The sequence below is a fragment of the Dendrobates tinctorius genome, unplaced genomic scaffold (genome assembly GCF_039654945.1).
Source record: "Dendrobates tinctorius isolate UK_male_01 unplaced genomic scaffold, ASM3965494v1 ptg000265l, whole genome shotgun sequence".
In the NCBI taxonomy this organism is placed as follows: Eukaryota; Metazoa; Chordata; class Amphibia; order Anura; family Dendrobatidae; genus Dendrobates; species Dendrobates tinctorius.
In genome coordinates this window covers 1,104,330-1,123,579 of record NW_027361932.1, presented here as the reverse complement: position 1 = coordinate 1,123,579, position 19,250 = coordinate 1,104,330, and the positions used below count along the sequence as shown (strand labels likewise).

At 40.5% G+C, this 19,250-nt stretch overlaps 1 protein-coding gene across 4 annotated transcripts in view; it reads left to right on the top strand.

Annotated features, from left to right (window-relative positions):
• GALNT9 (polypeptide N-acetylgalactosaminyltransferase 9) overlaps nt 1-18,888 on the top strand; it is a 715,214-nt gene extending 696,326 nt beyond the window's left edge. For 2 of the 4 annotated variants that reach the window (XM_073559011.1, XM_073559009.1), the window contains 2 exons: nt 14,525-14,692; nt 16,596-18,888. In XM_073559011.1, the coding sequence (XP_073415112.1) occupies nt 14,525-14,692; nt 16,596-16,742 (315 nt within the window). In that variant the 3' untranslated portion in view covers nt 16,743-18,888. Of the gene's footprint in view, nt 1-12,280; nt 12,441-14,524; nt 14,693-16,258; nt 16,291-16,595 lie in introns of those variants that run through there. The other 2 variants (XM_073559010.1, XR_012226577.1) reach the window with 2 other exon arrangements.
• The last annotated feature ends 362 nt before the right edge of the window (nt 18,889-19,250 follow it).

Below are 19,250 nucleotides of genomic sequence, written 5' to 3'. Positions count from 1 at the left end.
CATACAAAACATTGCTAGTTCACTCTCAAATGCTTCAGCAGAGTGGGAAAGGATGCCAAGAAGATTTTTTTTCTTATGATTCTCACTAATCAAATCCTAAGTGTTGGAATTATTTGGCATCAAAAACCCGAATTTCATGAAATTGGATTTGAAGTCTATGTTCTGCAGATTGATCAGCATATCTCCATGGTTCAGACAGCAAGATTTTTGTAATTTTCTTTTTGGACCAGGTTTTCAAAACCTCACCATGGAAACAAAGAAGTCACAAGTGACCCAAATTTAATTCTGCCAAGTCGCTGCAAAAACGTGTGGGTTAACAACACTTCATAAACCTCTTCATAACATGCCATGTAAAAAAAACACATGAATTCCTAAAATAAAAATGAATTTAATTTGAAAATCACACCAGATTTGTTGTCTCAAAAATACTCTGTTTGAACTTAACCTTAGGTAAATGCATTTCTTTACTTTCCTGAAGGCTGTAGCTACACTTTCCTTGTTGTCAAACTATCTCCAAATGTTCTGAAAATGCCTCAATCACCCAAAAATCTGATTACTGTCCTGAAGTATATTTATTACCTGTGCACAGGGTAAAGCAATAAATTAGGGAATGTCTAGGGTTTCCCCTGATGGGACCAACACATTATAAGATTAGGGGTTCTAAGCACAGCTCATGCATGCAACCAGCTGCTTTATTCAGAATCTGCGGGTCAGACAAAAAAACTGAGCTCTACACTGAGAATATGTGATAAATGTCCTTATTGGCTCACAAAGCCTTGATGCAGTTGTACTGTCTTTCCCCCAAAATATGAGTGATGCTGTCTACTGCTGTGAAGGAGAGGCAGCAGGGTGAATACAGTGAAGGAGAAGCAAACATATAGCTTTTTATTGGCATAGATTCATTTTAGTTTTTGTAGTGTGCACTATTTTTTAGATACTTCTATGTTTTTTTGTCCAGTGGTATAAACAGAGAAAAGCCATAGAATTTCAATCTGCATATAGAAAGTGTTTTTCACCTCATTTTTTTCTGCAATGAGATTGGTGAACCTCACCGAACTAAGAACCTCACCAAAATGCAAAGCTTAACCAAATCAGTCACTTAACAGCTGGTCTTCTGTAACACAGTAACTAAGAATGCAGAGATAATGGATCATATAACCATGTCCATACCTTATACTGTGAGTGGCCAGGGAACTAGCTGATTGGTCATAGCACAGTCCTCCAGCTCCATACCAAGAAAAACCCCACATCACCGCTAGCACAGATATAGAGTTAATATTAAATACTAATATTAAACGGAACTTGTTATAGACGAGTTATGGGTTAGATAAATAAATCCAATATCACTGGACAACTGGCAACATCTCCTGTGAATAAATAATTAAATTAGCAAAGGGGCAAATGTGGCTGGAAGAACAAACATTATGTATTTTTCTCGCAAGGAAAGGAATACTAAAATATGTGGGAGATGATAACAGCCCCTATGGTAGATAGTATATGTCTAGATTGACTGGGACTCCTTGTGATAATGGAAATACAATATTTTCATTTCATACCTATAATAATCTGATATCAACACTATCCACAGATTTAATAATAAAAGTAGCAGAAACAGGAGTATATTGGTTAAAGAAAGTAATGGAAGTGCTTATTAAATGAGGTAGGTACTAACAGTGCAAGTCACATAAAAGTCTCAGAGAATAAATATGTAAACTGCGCTTACCAGTATACAAAGGAGGGGAGAGCAGCACTGAACTGAATCCAGAGGACCCCAACGTACGTTTCGCTTCTTTATTGCATGCTTTCTCAAGGGGATAATGCCTTCTTTTTCAAAAATCATTATGAAGTCTGGTTTTGTTCTCATATTATCCACAGATATATCTGTTATTGAGGGACATAATTGTTTCTGTGGGTTCAAGCTCCAAGGTTTTTGGCATTGGGAAACCACAGATATATACGGTATATATGAGTCGGAATTGTGACTATATCATAGTCATGTCTGGTGTGTCTAGGATAATTAAAGTTTGCTTGAAAATATGGAGATCCTATGGTTTCACTAGGAGGTTCCATTAGGAAAGTGGAAATTAGAATTATGTCCTTGACTCCTACTTAGCCAGCCTCCTCACAACAAACCAGTAGGAGGGGTGAAGGATGTGTCTGAAAGGCTGAAAAATATTTAATTCAGAAAAACTCATGGTCAGTCCTCTTCTTTATTTATCCCTGGTTGTTTTACATTATTTGAGCCTTTTATATATATCTTTTTGTTATTTCATCATTTTTAAATTCTGTAAGCACTGTACCTTATTATAATAAATCAAAAAATGTAAAGTTTGTTACTTGCTACTCTAAATTTAATCACAACACTGAAGAAGGAAAATATAGTCTGGTTTTATTGCCCTGTGTCATAGAGAAAAAATAAAATCCATAAGAAATTTCCGGAGAGGGGACATATCATTCTCACATTTAACATGTAGTGTCATGAACTCATTTTCTGCTCCACCAGTTGAGAGTTCCCTTTCCGTTCTCCCTCTGATGGTGACAGGAGGTAGTGCGGTTGGTTTAAGTGGTAGTGATCTGCCACCTGATGAGGAAGATAACGATTGGATCTCTGGAGTATCAGATTAGATATAAGACAGCCGACGCCCTATCCGGGTGCTGGTGATTCAGTCTGCTTCTCAGGTCCTGAACTTCAGCTCTCTTCCAGTCTTCTCAAGTTAAGTTTGTTTTTTACTAATGTTCACACTTGCGCTTGTTGGTCAATTCAGTTTGTTGTGTAATCAGCCTGCCCTGCTGGGGCTATGCTGAAATTCCACTCCTATTAATCAGTATTTGCCAATCTGCTTTTTGTCCCTTATTAGATTGGCCTCTTTTTTGCTCTGTCTCAGAATATTTCAGAGTGCTGATATAGGTTTAGAAGTCTAGTGACTTCAGGGTTAATTTTGCTATCAGAAGTGTTGGACAATATTTTTGTAGGTTGTTTTTGGCAGATTGCAGACAGTGTCTTTCCTTTTCTGTCCTTTTTAGTTAGCCGGGCCCCATCGTTTGCTCAGCCTATTTTCCTGCCTTTGTTTGTATTTTCAACTTGTTTCACCGTCAATACATGTGGGGGGCTGTCTTTCCTTTGGGGTCTGCTCAGGGGCAGTTAGTTTTCCTCTTTTCCTGCTTTAGGCTTATGTAGTTCTCCGGTTGTGATGAGGCGTCTAGGACCAACGTAGGAACGCTCCACGACTGCTGCTAGTTGTACGGTTAAGATCAGGGATCTGCAATCTGCATAGTTACCAACTTCTCTGGTTTTCTGAGACTTAGCTTGTTGTCTTGTTTTTCCTCCTCGGTTTCCCATTCATAACAGAATCACCAGCCATACCGCAGATTCTAGGGTACTCAAAAGCAGGAAAGAATTGTTAGAGAAAGAAAAAAAAAAGTGTCAGAATTTTTTTTTTTTTATTTATTTTTTCCGCTTTTTTTTCTGGGGCCGTAGGAGGATTTTTTTTTCCTAATGGAGATTAAGCAACTGTCTGATCGTGTGGAGCAGCTTGCTGCTGAAGTACAGGGAATTTCCACCTACCTTATTCAGTCACATGCTGCTGATCCCAAGATTCCTACTCCTGATGTGTTTTCTGGGGATCGGTCTAAATTTCTGAATTTTAAGATTAATTGTAAATTATTTCTTGCTTTGAGGCCTAACTCATCGGGGAGCTCTGTGCAGCAGGTTAAAATTGTCATCTCCTTGCTGTGCAGCGATCCCCAAGATTGGGCTTTTTCTCTGACACCTGAAAATCCTATTCTGACTAATGTGGATGCATTTTTTCAGGCCTTGGGGTTGTTGTATGATGAACCTAATGCCGTTGATCAAGCTGAGAGAACCCTGTTGGCATTAAACAAGGGTCAGGGTCCTGCAGAGTTGTACTGTCAAAAATTCTGAAAGTGGGCGGTCCTTACTACATGGAATGATAGTGCATTGGTAGCTCTCTTTCGGAAAGGTTTGTCAGAGACCGTAAAAGATGTTATGGTGGGATTTCCAGTTCCCTCTGGTCTGGATGGCTCTATGTCATTAGCCATTCAAGTTGATCGGCGTTTATGTGAACTACACGGGAGGCGCTGCCACCTTTTGAACAAATGTCTGAGCCTATGCAATGTGATGGGGTTTTGTCTAGGGTGCAACATCGGGAGTTTAGAAGGCGTAATAAGCTGTGCTTTTTCTGTGGAGACGCCTCTCATACTATTTCTGTCTGCCCTAAATGAGAGAAACGTTTTGCACACACATTTGCTGTGGGCAGTATACAACCTAAGTTCCTTTTGGCAATTACTCTGATCTGCTCCTTGTCCACATTTTCCACTAAGGCTTTTGTGGATTCAGGAGCAGCTCTGAATTTGATGGATTTGGACTTTGCTAAACGTTGTGGTTTGTCCATGATGCCTCTGCAGACGCCCATTCCTTTGAGGGGTATTAATGCCACTCCTTTGGCGGAGAATAAACCTCAGTTTTGGACCCAGGTGTTAATGCGAGTTGCCCCAGACCACCAAGAAAATTGTAAATTTTTGGTGCTGCATAATTTGCATGATACTATTGTTCTGGGGTTCCCCTGGTTGCAAACTCATAACCCAGTTTTGGATTGGAAATCTGTGTCTGTGGTGAGTTGGGGTTGTCAGTGCATTCTTAGGGACGCTCCTGTTTTCTCCACCTCTCCTCAGTCTCATGATATTCCTGATTATCTGGCTGATTTCTCTGATGTTTTTAGTGAGAGTAAGTCTGCATCTTTGCCTCCTCATAGGAGTTATGACTGTGCAATTGAGTTGATGCCTGGGTGTAAATTTCCCAAGGGTCGGCTTTTCAACTTATCTGTACCCAAACATGATGCTATGCGATCCTATATTAAGGAGTCGTTGGAGAAGGGTCATATTAGACCATCCTCGTCACCATTAGGCGCTGGGTTTTTTTGTGGCCAAGAAAGATGGTTCATTAAGACCGTGTATTGATTATCGTTCCCTTAACAAGATGACGGTTAAATATCAGTACCTGTTACCTCTGATGTCTGATTTATTCTCAAGAGTTAAGAGTGCCTGCTGGTTTACTAAGCTTGACCTCAGGGGGACGTATAATCTTATTCGCATCAAGCACGGGGATGAATGGAAGACTGCGTTTAATACTCCGGAGGTACATTTTGAGTACCTGGTGATGCCTTTTGGGCTCTCTAATGCCCCATCTGCCTTCCAATCCTTTATGAATGATATTTTCCGAGACTTTGTGGATAAGTGTTTGATCATCTATCTGGATGATATTTTGATCTTTTCTAGTGATTGGGATTCCCATATGGAACATGTCCGGACTGTGTTCCGGATTTTGAGGGAGAATTCCCTGCTTGTTAAGTGATCGAAGTGCCTCTTTGGTGTACAGGGGATTTCATTTTTGGGATTTATCTTGTCTCCATCGACTATTGAAATGGACCCGGCCAAGGTACAGGCCATTTATGATTGGGTTCAGCCTACTTCTTTGAAGTCTCTCCAGAAGTTTTTGGGTTTTTCTAATTTCTATCGTAAATATATAGGTAATTCTTCTTGTATTGTCAAACCACTGACTGATCTGACCAAGAAGGGAGCTGATGTGCTGAATTGGTCTCCTGAGGCTGTCTCAGCATTTCAGGAGCTTAAGAGGAGATTTACTTCAGGTCCAGTTTTACGGCAACCTGATGTCTCACTTCCATTTCAAGTGGAGGTGGACGCTTCTGAGATTGGTGCAGGAGCTGTTTTGTCCCCAAAAGACCCTGTGACTTCTAAGATGAATCCCTGTGCCTTCTTTTCTCGAAAGTTTTCCCCATCTGAGCGCAACTATGACGTGGCGAGTCGGGAATTGTTGGCCATGAAATGGGCATTTGAGGAGTGGAGACATTGGTTGGAGGGAGCTAGACATCAATTTGTGGTCCTCACCGATCACAAGAATCTGATTTATCTGGAGTCGGCCAAACGCTTGAATCCTAGACAGGCTAGATGGGCCTTGTTTTTCACGCGTTTTCATTTTGTGGTCTCTTTTCTTCTGGGCACTAAGAATGTTAAGGCAGACGCCATTTCTAGGAGTTTCTTTGCTGATTCTCTTAATGTGACCGAGCCTACTACTACTATCCTAGGTGAGGGGGTAGTTCTTTCTGCCATTTCGCCCAATTTGAGACTCTCTCTGGAGGAATTTCAGGAGGATAAACCTGAGCGTTGCCCTATGGGAGGATTGTATGTTCCTGACCAGTGGAGAAAGAGAGTGATGTCTGAAGTCCATTGCTCCGCATTGGCTGGTCATCCGGGTATTTTTGGTTCCAGATATTTGGTTAGTCGGTCGTTTTGGTGGCCTGCCTTAACTCGTGATGTCAGGAATTTTGTGCAGTCCTGTGGGACTTGTTCTCGGTCTAAACCCTGTTCTTGCTCTAGTGGTGCTGGTGCCCAAGAGGCCATGGACCCATATCTCAATGGATTTTATTTCTGATCTTCCTGTCTCTCAGAGAATGACTGTTATCTGGGTGATTTGTGATAGATTTTCGAAGATGGTCCATCTTGTACCACTCCCAAAGTTGCCATCTTCCGCTGAGTTGGTGCCCTTGTTTTTAAAGCAGGTGGTTCGGTTACACGGGATTCCTGAGAACATTGTGTCCGATAGAGGGGTCCAGTTTGTTTCCAGATTCTTGAAAGCCTTTTGTTCCAATCTGAGAATTCAGTTATCCTCCTCCTCCGTGTTTCATCCCCAGACCAATGGGCAGACTGAGAGAAGAAGCCAGACCCTGGAGTCTTATTTAAGATGTTTTATATCTGCTGATCAAGATGATTGGGTCTCATTTTTGCCCTTGGCCGAATTTGCGCTGAACAATAGAGCTAGTTCTGCCACTCTGATGTCACCCTTTTTCTGTAATTTTGGGTTTCATTCTCGATTCTCTTCAGGGCAAGTGGTATCTTCGTCCTGCCCAGGTGTGGACACTGTGGTTGTGAGAATGCAGCAGATATGGGACCAAGTGGTGGATAAGTTGTCACTCTCTCAGGAAAAGGCCCAGCGTTTTTCCAACCGGCGTAGGACCATTGGTCCCCGGTTTAAAGTGGGTGATATGGTTTGGCTGTCGTCTAAGAATATTCCTATGAAGGTTGCATCTCCAAAATTTAAGCCAAGATTTATTGGACCTTATAAGATTTTGGAGATTCTTAATCCTGTTTCTTTTTGATTGGCTCTTCCAGTTACGTTCAAAATCCATAACGTACGTATTTCACAAGTCACTGTTGAAGAGGTTTGTTGAGCCAGTAGTTCCTGTGGCGGCACCTCCTGATCCTGTATTGGTTAAAGGCAATGTGGAATTTGAGGTAGAGAAAATATTGGATTCTCGTTTGGTTAGACGGAGACTCCAGTATTTGGTCAAATGGAAGGGTTATGGCCAGGAGGATAATTCTTGGGTCTCTGCCTCTGATATTCATGCCAATAAATTGGTTTGTGCTTTTCACTGGGCCCATCCTGATCGGCCTGGTGGCATGGATGAGGGTTCGGTGACCCCTCCTCAAGGGGGGCTACTGTCATGAACTCATTTTCTGCTCCACCAGTTGAGAGTTCCCCTTCCGTTCTCCCTCTGGTGGTGACAGGAGGTAGTGCGGTTGGTTTAAGTGGTAGTGATCTGCCATCTGATGAGGAAGATAACGATTCGATCTCTGGAGTATCAGACTGGGATATAAGACAGCTGACGCCATATCCGGGTGCTGGTGATTCAGTCTGCATCTCAGGTCCTGGACTTCTGTTCTCTTCCAGTCTTCTCAATTTAAGTTTGTTTTTTGCTAATGTTCACACTTGCGCTTGTTGGTCAGTTCAGTTTGTTGTGTAATCAGCCTGCCCCTGCTGGGGCTATGCTGAAATTCCACTCCTATTAATCAGTATTTGCCAATCTGCTTTTTGTCCCTTATTAGATTGGCCTCTTTTTTACTCTGTCTCAGAATATTTCAGAGTGCTGATATAGGTTTAGAAGTCTAGTGACTTCAGGGTTAATTTTGCTATCAGAAGTGTTCGACAATATTTTTGTAGGTTGTTTTTGGCAGATTGCAGACAGTGTCTTTCCTTTTCTGTCCTTTTTAGTTAGCCGGGCCCCATCATTTGCTCAGCCTATTTTCCTGCCTTTGTTTGTATTTTCATCTTGTTTCACTGTCAATACATGTGGGGGGCTGTCTTTCCTTTGGGGTCTGCTCTGGGGCAGTTAGTTTTCCTCTTTTCCTGCTTTAGGCTTATGTAGTTCTCCAGTTGTGACGAGGCGTCTAGGACCAACGTAGGAATGCTCCACAACTGCTGCTACTTGTGCGGTTAAGATCAGGGATCTGGAGTCTGCATAGTTACCTACTTCTCTGGTTTTCTGAGACTTAGCTTGTTTGCTTGTTTTTCCTCCTCGGTTTCCCATTCATAACAATGTGGTATAACATATAGGATTAATTATAAGCTAGGGAAGAGAGAAAATTAATTGTCCTGACGATTGGAGGAGGCAGCATAGTTACTCATGGCAGACATCTCAATGGTGCACTTAGCTCATTGTCAGCTTTTTTTGATAGGTGATTGGATGAGTGTGAGAAACAGAGTCCCCATTTACAATCATATCTGTGTCAGAAGTGGTCAGTGTTCATGACATCACTTGTCACCTGATTCATGCTGTCCTAATTGCGGGTAGCATGAATCAGATCCTGGCTACATAATTGCTGCCAGTTAGGTTATTCTGAGAAGATATACTTTAAAAATACAACTGGACACCATAACTGGAGATGAGACTAGCTTAGCTTTCCACCTGGCTGACTTCTCCCAATGCTGCTATTGGGGATTCACAGGTCTCTGGCCATGTGTACATGTGAAATAGACCTTTTATTTTCATCTCTAGCTATGGTCCCGGTCAGATCTTTTTGTTATATTTTCTCTGAAACGCTGGATCATTTCAAAGAAACATATGTACTTGGCTGTAATTATGCAGTCAGGTTGTGATTCCTGCTGTCAACAGTTTGGTAAGCCTAAATCAGGTGACAAGCTCCCTTTAAAATTTATAGCGTTGTAGTATTGATTAAGCTCGCCACACACATTAGATTGCTTCGTGCCAAATTATGGTTCTACTGATCATTCAGCTTGCAGTTTTCTCAGCTGGATCTTCCATACACAGGAGAGCTTGTATGCGCTATGTCCACGTCTGCTGATAGGTCTCATGTGTATGGGGGTTTAAAGACTTGCTGTACAGAATCCAAAAACATCTAGAGCTGCCTGTTTGAATGTAATCTATAAGTTTATATTAATACATACTGGTCTCACTCAATATCTGTTTAACACAAGTTTGTCTTTAAATATTTTACATTTGGGGAGATGTCAAACTTAATAAATAGGGTTATGCTTTATTCAGTTAATTGAAATATATGGGTATTTATGTAATTAAGACATGAGAAACACCAAGTCTGGCTTATCATCGTCTATAAATGAACATTGCTTCTCTAGTTTATTGTGCAAACACATCTTAATAGCGTTTCCTGTCTGTTTCACTATATTTACCCAAGCATAAATTCGCCTATTACCATCAGTAGCGCTGCCCTATAAATTTAAGATAATGCTCAGTTGAGCACTTTGTTTTGATAATGGTTATTTGTGAATGTCGTCTTCTCCACAAAGATATTCCTTCCGCTGTTTATTCTTCCTTTTGTAAAAGAATACCGATTACAAATACTGGAGAGATTTTATTTGCATATTCCACTAAGCATTTCTGACTAAGAGTAATAGTCGAACTGTTAATTTTTAAATAAAAAAAAGGCATTACTAGAAATTAAGGTAATAATATTATGGCCCTGAGGACCGACCATTGCAAGTGCAACAAAGGTTTTCAGAAACTAAGTCAACTAAAGAAAAAAAAATGTCTGTCAACCTTGAGTGGCCAAACACACTCATCAGTCTCCCACCATAATCCCTTCTTGAGAACATGGCTCAGTCAGCCAGTGACTCATTTATCTTGATTGATCCACTTCACTTGTTCTTGAGCTCAGATTTCCTTAAAATCTCAGCCTGTATGCATTGCTCAAGGATTAGACTGAGCAGTTCAACTTTGTATTGTCTATTTTCCTTAACCTACAGAGCATAAATCAGATGTACGTTAAAACTAGGTTCTTAAATCCATAGTTTGACATTTTGAAAGCATGCGAGATATGAAATATTGCTGGCTGAGCAACTTATTTGGGGTTTTTAGCCTTCAAAGAGACCAGAGCACCTATTTTGACAGTTTGTGGATAGATTAATGGGCAATAAAGGTGATGACTTAAAGTTTAGAGATCTGGGGTCAGTCTGCTGCAGCTCAACTGTCAAGTTTGTCCATAAATCAGGAGTTAGATTGAGGTATTGTGTCAATGAAAAGAAACTTCTTACATGTTTAAATTCTCAAACTTTTATGATTTTTAAATCTCTCATAATGTGTCCTGGTTCAAAAATGGGTTTATCCATGGTGAAATCTAGCTTCTTCCTTCTGTCTATGTGGTCTTATCTGTAATTTTACTTTGTGCTTAGTTTCCCAATTTAGGGTCCTTCCAGGCAACTTTTACACAGTACATAGGGAACCCACATGAGCCCACTACATGGACACACTTCCCACCAATGTACCACAGCAGTATGTCTCCAGATCTCTGAACACTTAGGTCATCACCTCTGTTGCACATCAATGTATAAGTAAAACTTTTTTTATTGCTTACTTTCATGATATTCTACCCCAAATACAATGTGTTTGTATTACATCTCTCTTCTTGCTTAGTCATTAATTTGCTCATTTGTCTGATGTAGGGCCATCATTGGTCCAAAAGTCTGCAAAAATGTTTCTGGTTAGGCAGTAAGGCTATGTGCACACGCTGCGGATTCACCTGCGGATTTGTATCCGCAGATCCGCAGGTAAAACCGCAGCTAAAATGACCTGCAGTTTTACCTGCGGATTAGCCAGCGGTTTTCCCCTGCAGTTTGACACATGGACAATGGAATAGGTGGCAAACCGCAGCGGAATCTGCAGAAAGAAGTGACATGTCAATTCTTTCTGCGGATTCATGTGCACAGCGGATTGTAAATCCCATAGTCTATAATGGTATTGTACACTGTCTGCAGAACTGCTGCGGATCCGCAGCAGCCAAATCCGCAGCGGATCCGCAGCAGAATCCGCAGCGTGTGCACATACCCTTAAGGTATCACTCTTTTAATAAATTTTTACTTTTGAAATAACATTGCATATATTTTTTGTACAAAAACTGAGCCTATTACTGGGTTTATACATATTGACTGCAGCTCAGTTATATATACAAGCTTATCTGTAGTTGTTTAAACATCCCAACCAGAGAGGAATCCCAACCAGAATTCTGTGCACATAGAATATCAATGTTCTTGGCAGCGCATGTTCTCTTTACACAGGCCATTATGCTGCCATGAGTGATTATTTTTTTTTAGCTGGCTAAAAATCAGCATACCCAAAAAACACATGTTTTTCTCATTTGTAGATTTGAATGCTGGCTTTATTAAAAGGAATCTGTCACCCCATTTTTGTCCTATAAGATGCGGCCACAGACATCAGGGGCTTATTTACAGCATTCTGTAATGCTATAGATAAGCCCCCAATGTAACCTGAAAGATAAGAAAAATTAGTTATATTATACTCACCCAGGGGCGGTCCGGGTCCGATGGGTGTCGCGGTCTGGTCCGGCACCTCCCATCTTCATACGATGATGTCCTCCTCCTTGATTCATGCTGCGCTCCTGCCCAGGTGTACTTTATCTGCCCTGTTGAGGGCAGAGTGAAGTACTGCAGTGCGCAGACGCCGGACCTCTCTGACCTTTCCCGGCGCCTGCGCAATGCAGTACTTTACTCTGCCCTCAACAGGGCATATAAAGTACACCTGCGCAGGAGCGCAGCATGAAGCAAGGAGGAGGACATCATCATATGAAGATGGGAGGGGCCGGAACGGAGCACGACACCCACCGCACCCAACCACGCCCCCGGTAAGTATAATAAAACTCATTTTTCTTATCTTCCCAGTTACATTGGGGGCTTATCTACAGCATTACAGAATGCTGTAGATAAGCCCCTGATGGTGGTACCAGCAGCTGATAGGCCAAAAATGGGGTGACAGATTCCCTTTAAGAAGGCCTGATACTCAGGAGCGAGCATTGCTAAAAATGCTTTTTCCCCAATTATCAGCCAGTCTAAAATAAGTAAGCATTAGATTTACTGTATAATTGTCTGTATTGATGATAATAATAATAATAATAATAATAAATTTTATTTCTATAGCACCGACATATTCTGCAGCACTTTACATTTCAGAGGGGATTTGTACAGACAATAGACATTACAGCATAGCAATAATCACATAGATTATAACAAATGCCAAGAGGAATGAGGGCCCTGCTCGCAAGCTTACAGTCTATGAGGAAGGAGGTAGACACGAAAGGTGGGTGGTAACAATTGCCCTGATTGTATGGACCAGAGGACTAATGGATGCATAAAGCATGTGGGAACATGATGCGGGGAACCTGGTTTTGGTAAAACTTTTGACTGTGCCACACAGGAATAGATTAGGTTAATGTGTTGAGGCGATAGGCCAGTCTGAATGAATGCGTTTTCAGGGCACGCTTAAAATTGTGGGGATTGGGGACTAATCGTATTGACCTGGGAAGTGCATTCCAAAGAATTGGCATAGCACGTGTAAAGTCTTGGAGACGGGAGTGAGATGTTCTGATTATTGAGGATGCTAACCTCAGGTCATCAGCAGAATGGAGGGTGTGGGTAGGATGGTATACTGAAACAAGGGAGGAGATGTAGGGTGGTGCTGAGCCATGGAGGGCTTTGTGGGTGAGGGTAATAAGTTTATACTGAATTCTGGAGTGGATGGGTAGCCAGTGTAATGACTGGCACAAAGTAGAGGCATCGGTGTAACAATTGGTGAGGAATATGATCCTGGCTGCAGCATTCAAGACAGATTGGAGAGGGGAGAGTTTGGTAAGAGGGAGACCGATTAGAAGAGAGTTACAATAGTCGAGACGAGAATGAATAAGAGAACAGTAAGAGTTTTTGCAGAGTCAAAAGTAAGAAAAGGTCAAATTCTAGAAATGTTTTTTAGGTGCAGATGACAAGAGCGAGCCAGTGATCGAATGTGGGGGGCAAAGGAAAGCTCGGAGTCAAGTATGACCCCAAGACAGCGGGCATGTTGCTGGGGAGTAATAGAACCACACACAGAAATTGCAATGTCGGGTATAGGTACATAAGTAGAGGGAGGAAACACAAGGAGTTCAGTGTTTGACAGGTTCAGTTTCAGATATAGTGAGGACATGATGTTAGACACAGCGTTTAGACAATCGCCGGTGTTTTCTAGAAAGGCTGGCGTGATGTCAGGAGAAGAAGCGTATAATTGGGTGTCATCAGCATAGAGATGGTACTGGAAACCAAATCTACTGATTGTTTGACCAATAGGGGCAGTGTACAAGGAGAAGAGGAGGGGGCCTAGGACTGATCCTTGAGGAACCCCAACAGTAAGGGGAAGATGAGAGGAGGAGGAACCGGCAAAAGATACAGTAAAGGAGTGGTCAGAGAGATAGGAGGAGAACCAGGAGAGAACAGTGTCCTTGAGGCCAATGGAATGGAGCATAGTGAGGAGGAGTGTTGAATGCTGCAGAGAGATCCAAGAGAATTAGCATGGAGTAATGACCATTTGATTTAGCTGTTAGTAGATCATTAGAGACTTTAGTGAGGGCAGTTTCAGTAGAGTGTAAAGAGCGGAATAAAAGTCGGCATTGAGTGGATGAATGTCATACGCTCAATGCCGACTTTTATTTCCCATTGACTTGCATTGGGGTCGTGTTTCGGACGAAACTCCGACTTTTTTTGCCCTAGTTGGACCAGTTTCATCTGAAACAAATTTTGTTTCATGAAACCCGATCAGACCAAAGTTGCTCAACTCTAGTATACATAGTTTCTGAAATGAAGAAAATTCTTATATATATTTACTTCTTAAAATAGTTAAAATCCAGAGTGGTTCCCATTCCTTTCATCAGCAGTCTCAGCTCTGCATGAATGCACTAAATCAAAGTGTCAGGTGTCACCATGTTACACCATCTGTGTCATCTGCTTTCTGCAGTTATTCCCTACTGTCAGAAATATCACAAACTAGGGTTTTCAGGAACGGACAGTTATTACACAGTGGTTGAGCCAGCACAGTCAGGAAAAGATGTTAACAGTCTATGTCAGTGGAACATATGGTGAGTAAAAGCAAAGTGATTGTTTAAAACAGCACAGTGTGTTCACGTTGGGAAATCAATGTCTGTTAGAAGCAATGTTGCATGCAGCCAATGGTGAGCAGCAAGTATATGTTAAAGTAAGAAGCCTAGCGAATAAATAAGATAACCAAATTCCTAGTCTGTCCAATGTCCTTACTGATCTCCACATCCTTCCAAGACTAGAAGCTAGTGTAATATTCTATGCCTTCAATACTAGCAGAAGAATATTCACTGACAGATTTCTCCTTATCTTTTCATACAGTTGGTACGATATAGTGCTGAGGGGCTGCTACAAATAGGTCCCCTTGGCTCCACTGCCTTCTTACCAGATACAAAGTGTCTCATTGACGATGGCAAAGGAAGAATCCCTACTCTGAAGAAATGTGATGATGTCCCTAGACCAACTCAAAAACTATGGGATTTCACGCAGGTGGGACATTGTTAAATGTGAATGCTTTATCTTAAAAAGTGATATAAGATTCAATTGGAAGGAAGTAGGAAGAGCTAATGTCATAGCTCCTCCTCCCTTCTCCCCCTTCGATCTACATAAAGTCTTGTCAGTTGTGACTGCCATCTCCTATATCTAAGGACCTCTTGATCTGCAGTCAAATGCTCTACCACTGAGTTAACCTAATTCAGGGACAAAATTTATGTTTGTGCATTCAGTACTAAAAATTAAAAAAAAAATATTAAAAATATGTAATCCAATCAAATCTTAATATTATAGCTTCCTGAATGCCTATGTCCATTGCTTTTTTTCTTCTTACATAACACCATAACATGACACACTTAACAAATTGAAAAGAAAAAAGGTGGGAGGAAACCTCCAGCGATGAAATTCAGTGAGAAAATCAAATGTTAAAAAAGTAGAAATTTATTTAGTACATTAGTACATTAAAAAGACATGAACATTGGTCACCACAATTCCTGGAGATGCCAACCAACACTTTCAGCTAGGAGCCTTAATCATGATGTAATCCTGTGAAAATCGTTTGTAGATCTCCCCCTGATGGCTTTTGTCATCGACTCATCTTAGTTTGGTTACTATTTCCTTTTAATTACTGTTTTTTATTATATTTCATTAATAAAGTATTGATGCTGCTTTAAAGGCAAAAGGTGGTCACCCCAAATATTGATTTGATTTAGATTTCTCTTGCGTTATTTCACTTTGCATCTTTTTAATTAATAAAAATAAACTGTTATCACTTCTATTTTTGAAAATATTATTAGATTGCAGAATTGTTTTCAATACTTGCCTAAAACTTTTGCACTGTACCAAACCAATAGTATGTACTGTAAAATACATGAATATGCAGTATGAGTATGCAGTCAGATGATCTCACAGTATTCAGTAGACCCGCCTAACATCAGTAGAGCCACAAAATGAGGTGGGGCCATCAATAATCTGATCAGACAGAAGCTGGTCCTATGGAGTATATGAAATCATTGCCTTGATAAACAGTTTGGCCTCGATTCATCAAAGCTTTTACAGCAAAATTCAGCCTAAAAACCTTTGAAAAGTGACCAAATTTTTGCTCCAAAAATGTTGGTATTTTCTCATCAAAATTGCTTAGTTTTAACATGATGGGGACATCTGGGGCAGTAGAGGTCAATCCCTGCTGATCAAATTTATGACAAGGGACGGTATTCCTTACAACACAAATCTGACTCCAGAGTGAGATTGATTGAAATAAGAATTGTGTCGAGTCGAGGTGCACACAGAGACATACATCACTTGGCGCCTCACCTGGTTCATTATGAGACATGCACCTTTTAATGAATCAGGCACCTCGCACTTCACCCTGCCCACTCATCGAGACTGGGTGAAAGAATCAAGACCTTTCTGTAAGCAGGAACATGTACAGTAGGTTGGGGTTGACTTGTATGCATTGTTACACTGGTTTGCTTGTAATGATAATGTTCATTGCTACTTGACTCCCATGTTATCAGATTATTGATTGTCTCATTTTACTTTGTGATTATACTCTGTTTTTAGGCATGTCTACTGTATCCTCCATATATACACCGGTAGGACCATTTGCTTATTTCTATTGGTGTATGGATGTTTTTCTATGCTATTGGTTTGATATAGTTTTTCTGACTAATACAGAAAATATTTATTTGAGATACTTTCTGTTGGACACTTCTTAATTTTTGGTAGTTCTATTATGACTCATTTTCCATTTTTCTACCTGTGTGTGCACCTATGGTTTATGTTGTTACATTTACAAGTGGAGAAATACATAGAATACGGCATTTTGACCCATTATATCTTTCGCATATGTTGCGTTACTAGAATCTATTCTAAATTCTGCTTTCTATCTTACATACAGAATAGCCCCATTGTCAGCAGGGACACGGGTCGCTGTCTAGAAGTGGAGATGTCTAAGGATGCTAATTTTGGACTGAGGCTGGTGGTTCAGAGATGCTCAGGACAGAAATGGATTATCAGAAACTGGATAAAACATGGTCGAAATTGATGGCTATAAGCAGCAAGGGTGTTCTTATTAGATGGGAGAAACATACAGAGATGCCTTCTTGGTTAATCACAAGAATAGAGGACATATTCTACTATCTGTTCATGGACCACTGTACATCACATGATAGGAGCCACCCTACTATGTGGATAGGCTGTCATGGATCATGTGTGGAAACACCAAAAGGAAGATATGAACAGCGCACGTAAAAGATGGAGGATTTAAAGAATGAAAAGAGTTTGTTTGTGCGTCAAGAGGGTATAAGTGACAGGCTTCTCTGTTGGTAAATTTTATGTTACAGACTGGTGCACAATTCCTACAATGAATGATCATGTGCCTTTTTATTGTACTTCCTATACAAAAGAACACAGCATCCGCCACATCAGCATGTGTGATTAATTGTGCTAAATATTATGTAAATAACATGCAAATGTAAGTAAGCAATAATCACCAATGGGCAAGAAATCTATTTGCAGTCATTACCCTAGCGAGATGGTAAAGGCATTGACGTGGCCATTGTGCAGGTATCACTTGGTCAAGAACTTAAGGCCCCTTTACATTTAGCGATGCACCAGCGATCCCGACCACGATACGACCCAGTCAGGATCGCTGGTGCATTGCTAAGTGGTCGCTAGTGAGCTGCCACACAGGCAGATCTCTCCAGCGATGTAGCGATGCTCGGCGGTCATACTTACCTTTCAGACGAAGCGATGACCGCCGTCTTCTGCCCTCGTCCATAGCTCGCTCGTCGGCGCCAGCAGGAAGCCGACGACGAGAAATGGACGCGGACGATCTCGCGTGATCAGAGATAGCCAGCGAGGGAGCCGGTTGGAGGTAAGTATCACATGTAGCGATATCGCTAGCGATATCATTGCTGCGTCACAAAATCGGTGATGCTTTAGCGATATCTCTATGTGTAAAGCCCCCTTTACTCTTCACAACAGTGATCACGTAGCAAATAACAGTATTCCTTCAAATACAATTTAATTCATAGGTCAACAATAAAATTATCTTACTGTTCAATCTGGACTGTTGACAAACATTAAGACCTTGATCAGTTGATGCCTGGATTTACAATTAATATGTCCTACATGTGTCCTACATCATAAGGAATACATCTGACACCATATATGTTGTGTTGTATTTCAGTCATTAATTTTATCAAACATGTTAAATTAAAATTGAACAGATTTGTGAGTAATTAAAAAAATTACCCCAAATTAGATGTTTTGGTGAAATTTTCAAATGATAATAGTTTGAGGAGATTATCCCAATCATTTAAATGTACACTAAATTTGGAATGGAGCATCCAAGAAAGGTTAATATATGACTGTTTTATAGTGGACTAGATTTTCATCCAGAGGAACTCCTTGGATTAACTACAACTCTGAAATTGTATCTAATGAAAGTAGGCTTAACCTTCTGCATTTGGACTCAACTTTTCTTTGTCTAACAAAAACCTATATACCCCACATGTGACTATAACACATCATGTGCTCTTGTTCCTTTGTCTAAACAGTAATCTAAAGTATCAAACTGTGAAAGCCTGAACTAAGCACTTTGGAATGTCCTTGTCCCAGTTTTTTTGCAACATATATTTGAATGGTTACAATCAACAACTTAACTCTTACTATACATGACTCTATAGTGTATGATAAATATTTAATGTGTTTTAGTACTAAGAAGATAGTGAATGCTCATCAGATAAAAGGATAATTTTTCCTTCACTTTTAAAAAACGCCAGCACTCTCGTTTCATAGGCTAAGACAGATATTGCAACTCAAAACCATTTTCTTGAATGAGCATGAACTGCAATACCAGACAGAGCCTATGGATAGGCATGGTGCTCTTTCTAAAAAAAAGTCCCTTTTTTAATCTCCTTGGTGCCACAACAAATGTTTACTGCATTTTAGACAATATTCCATCAGTTTCTATAGTGCAAAACTTGACTCGAATCAGTTGTCCAATGGAGATTATTGTGTATTAACAAATACGATTTAGCATTTTTCACCTTTTTAGAATCAATCTTGTGATTCTCACCACCTGGACTGATATACGTAGTTAAGTGTTTCTTTAAAAAAAACCTATTATGTCAGTCATCATTTGAAGTCATGAAATTCTTCACACAATTAAAAATGTCTACTTAAAATGGCGTCATTTGGAATTTTATGTGTACAATGTATATACAACAACAATAACAACATGATGTCAATTTGATAAGATGTTTTATAGCATGGGATTAAAAAAAAGCCAAACATTCTTCTCTTTTGGCTTTTTCTAATGCTGATATGAAAGATAGAAAATTCTGACTTAATGCTGATTAGAAAAACAGATTTCTTTACAGTGAACCTGTCAGCAGGATATTCGACCCCTAAATATAGGTATGAGTGTAAAGCTCCTTTAGTGCTTATTACTAGTGATTAGTGATGAGCGAACACTAAAATGCTTGGGTTCTCGTTGCTCGGGTCGAGCAAATTGGAATACTCGGGAAATTGGACAGAACAACGAGCC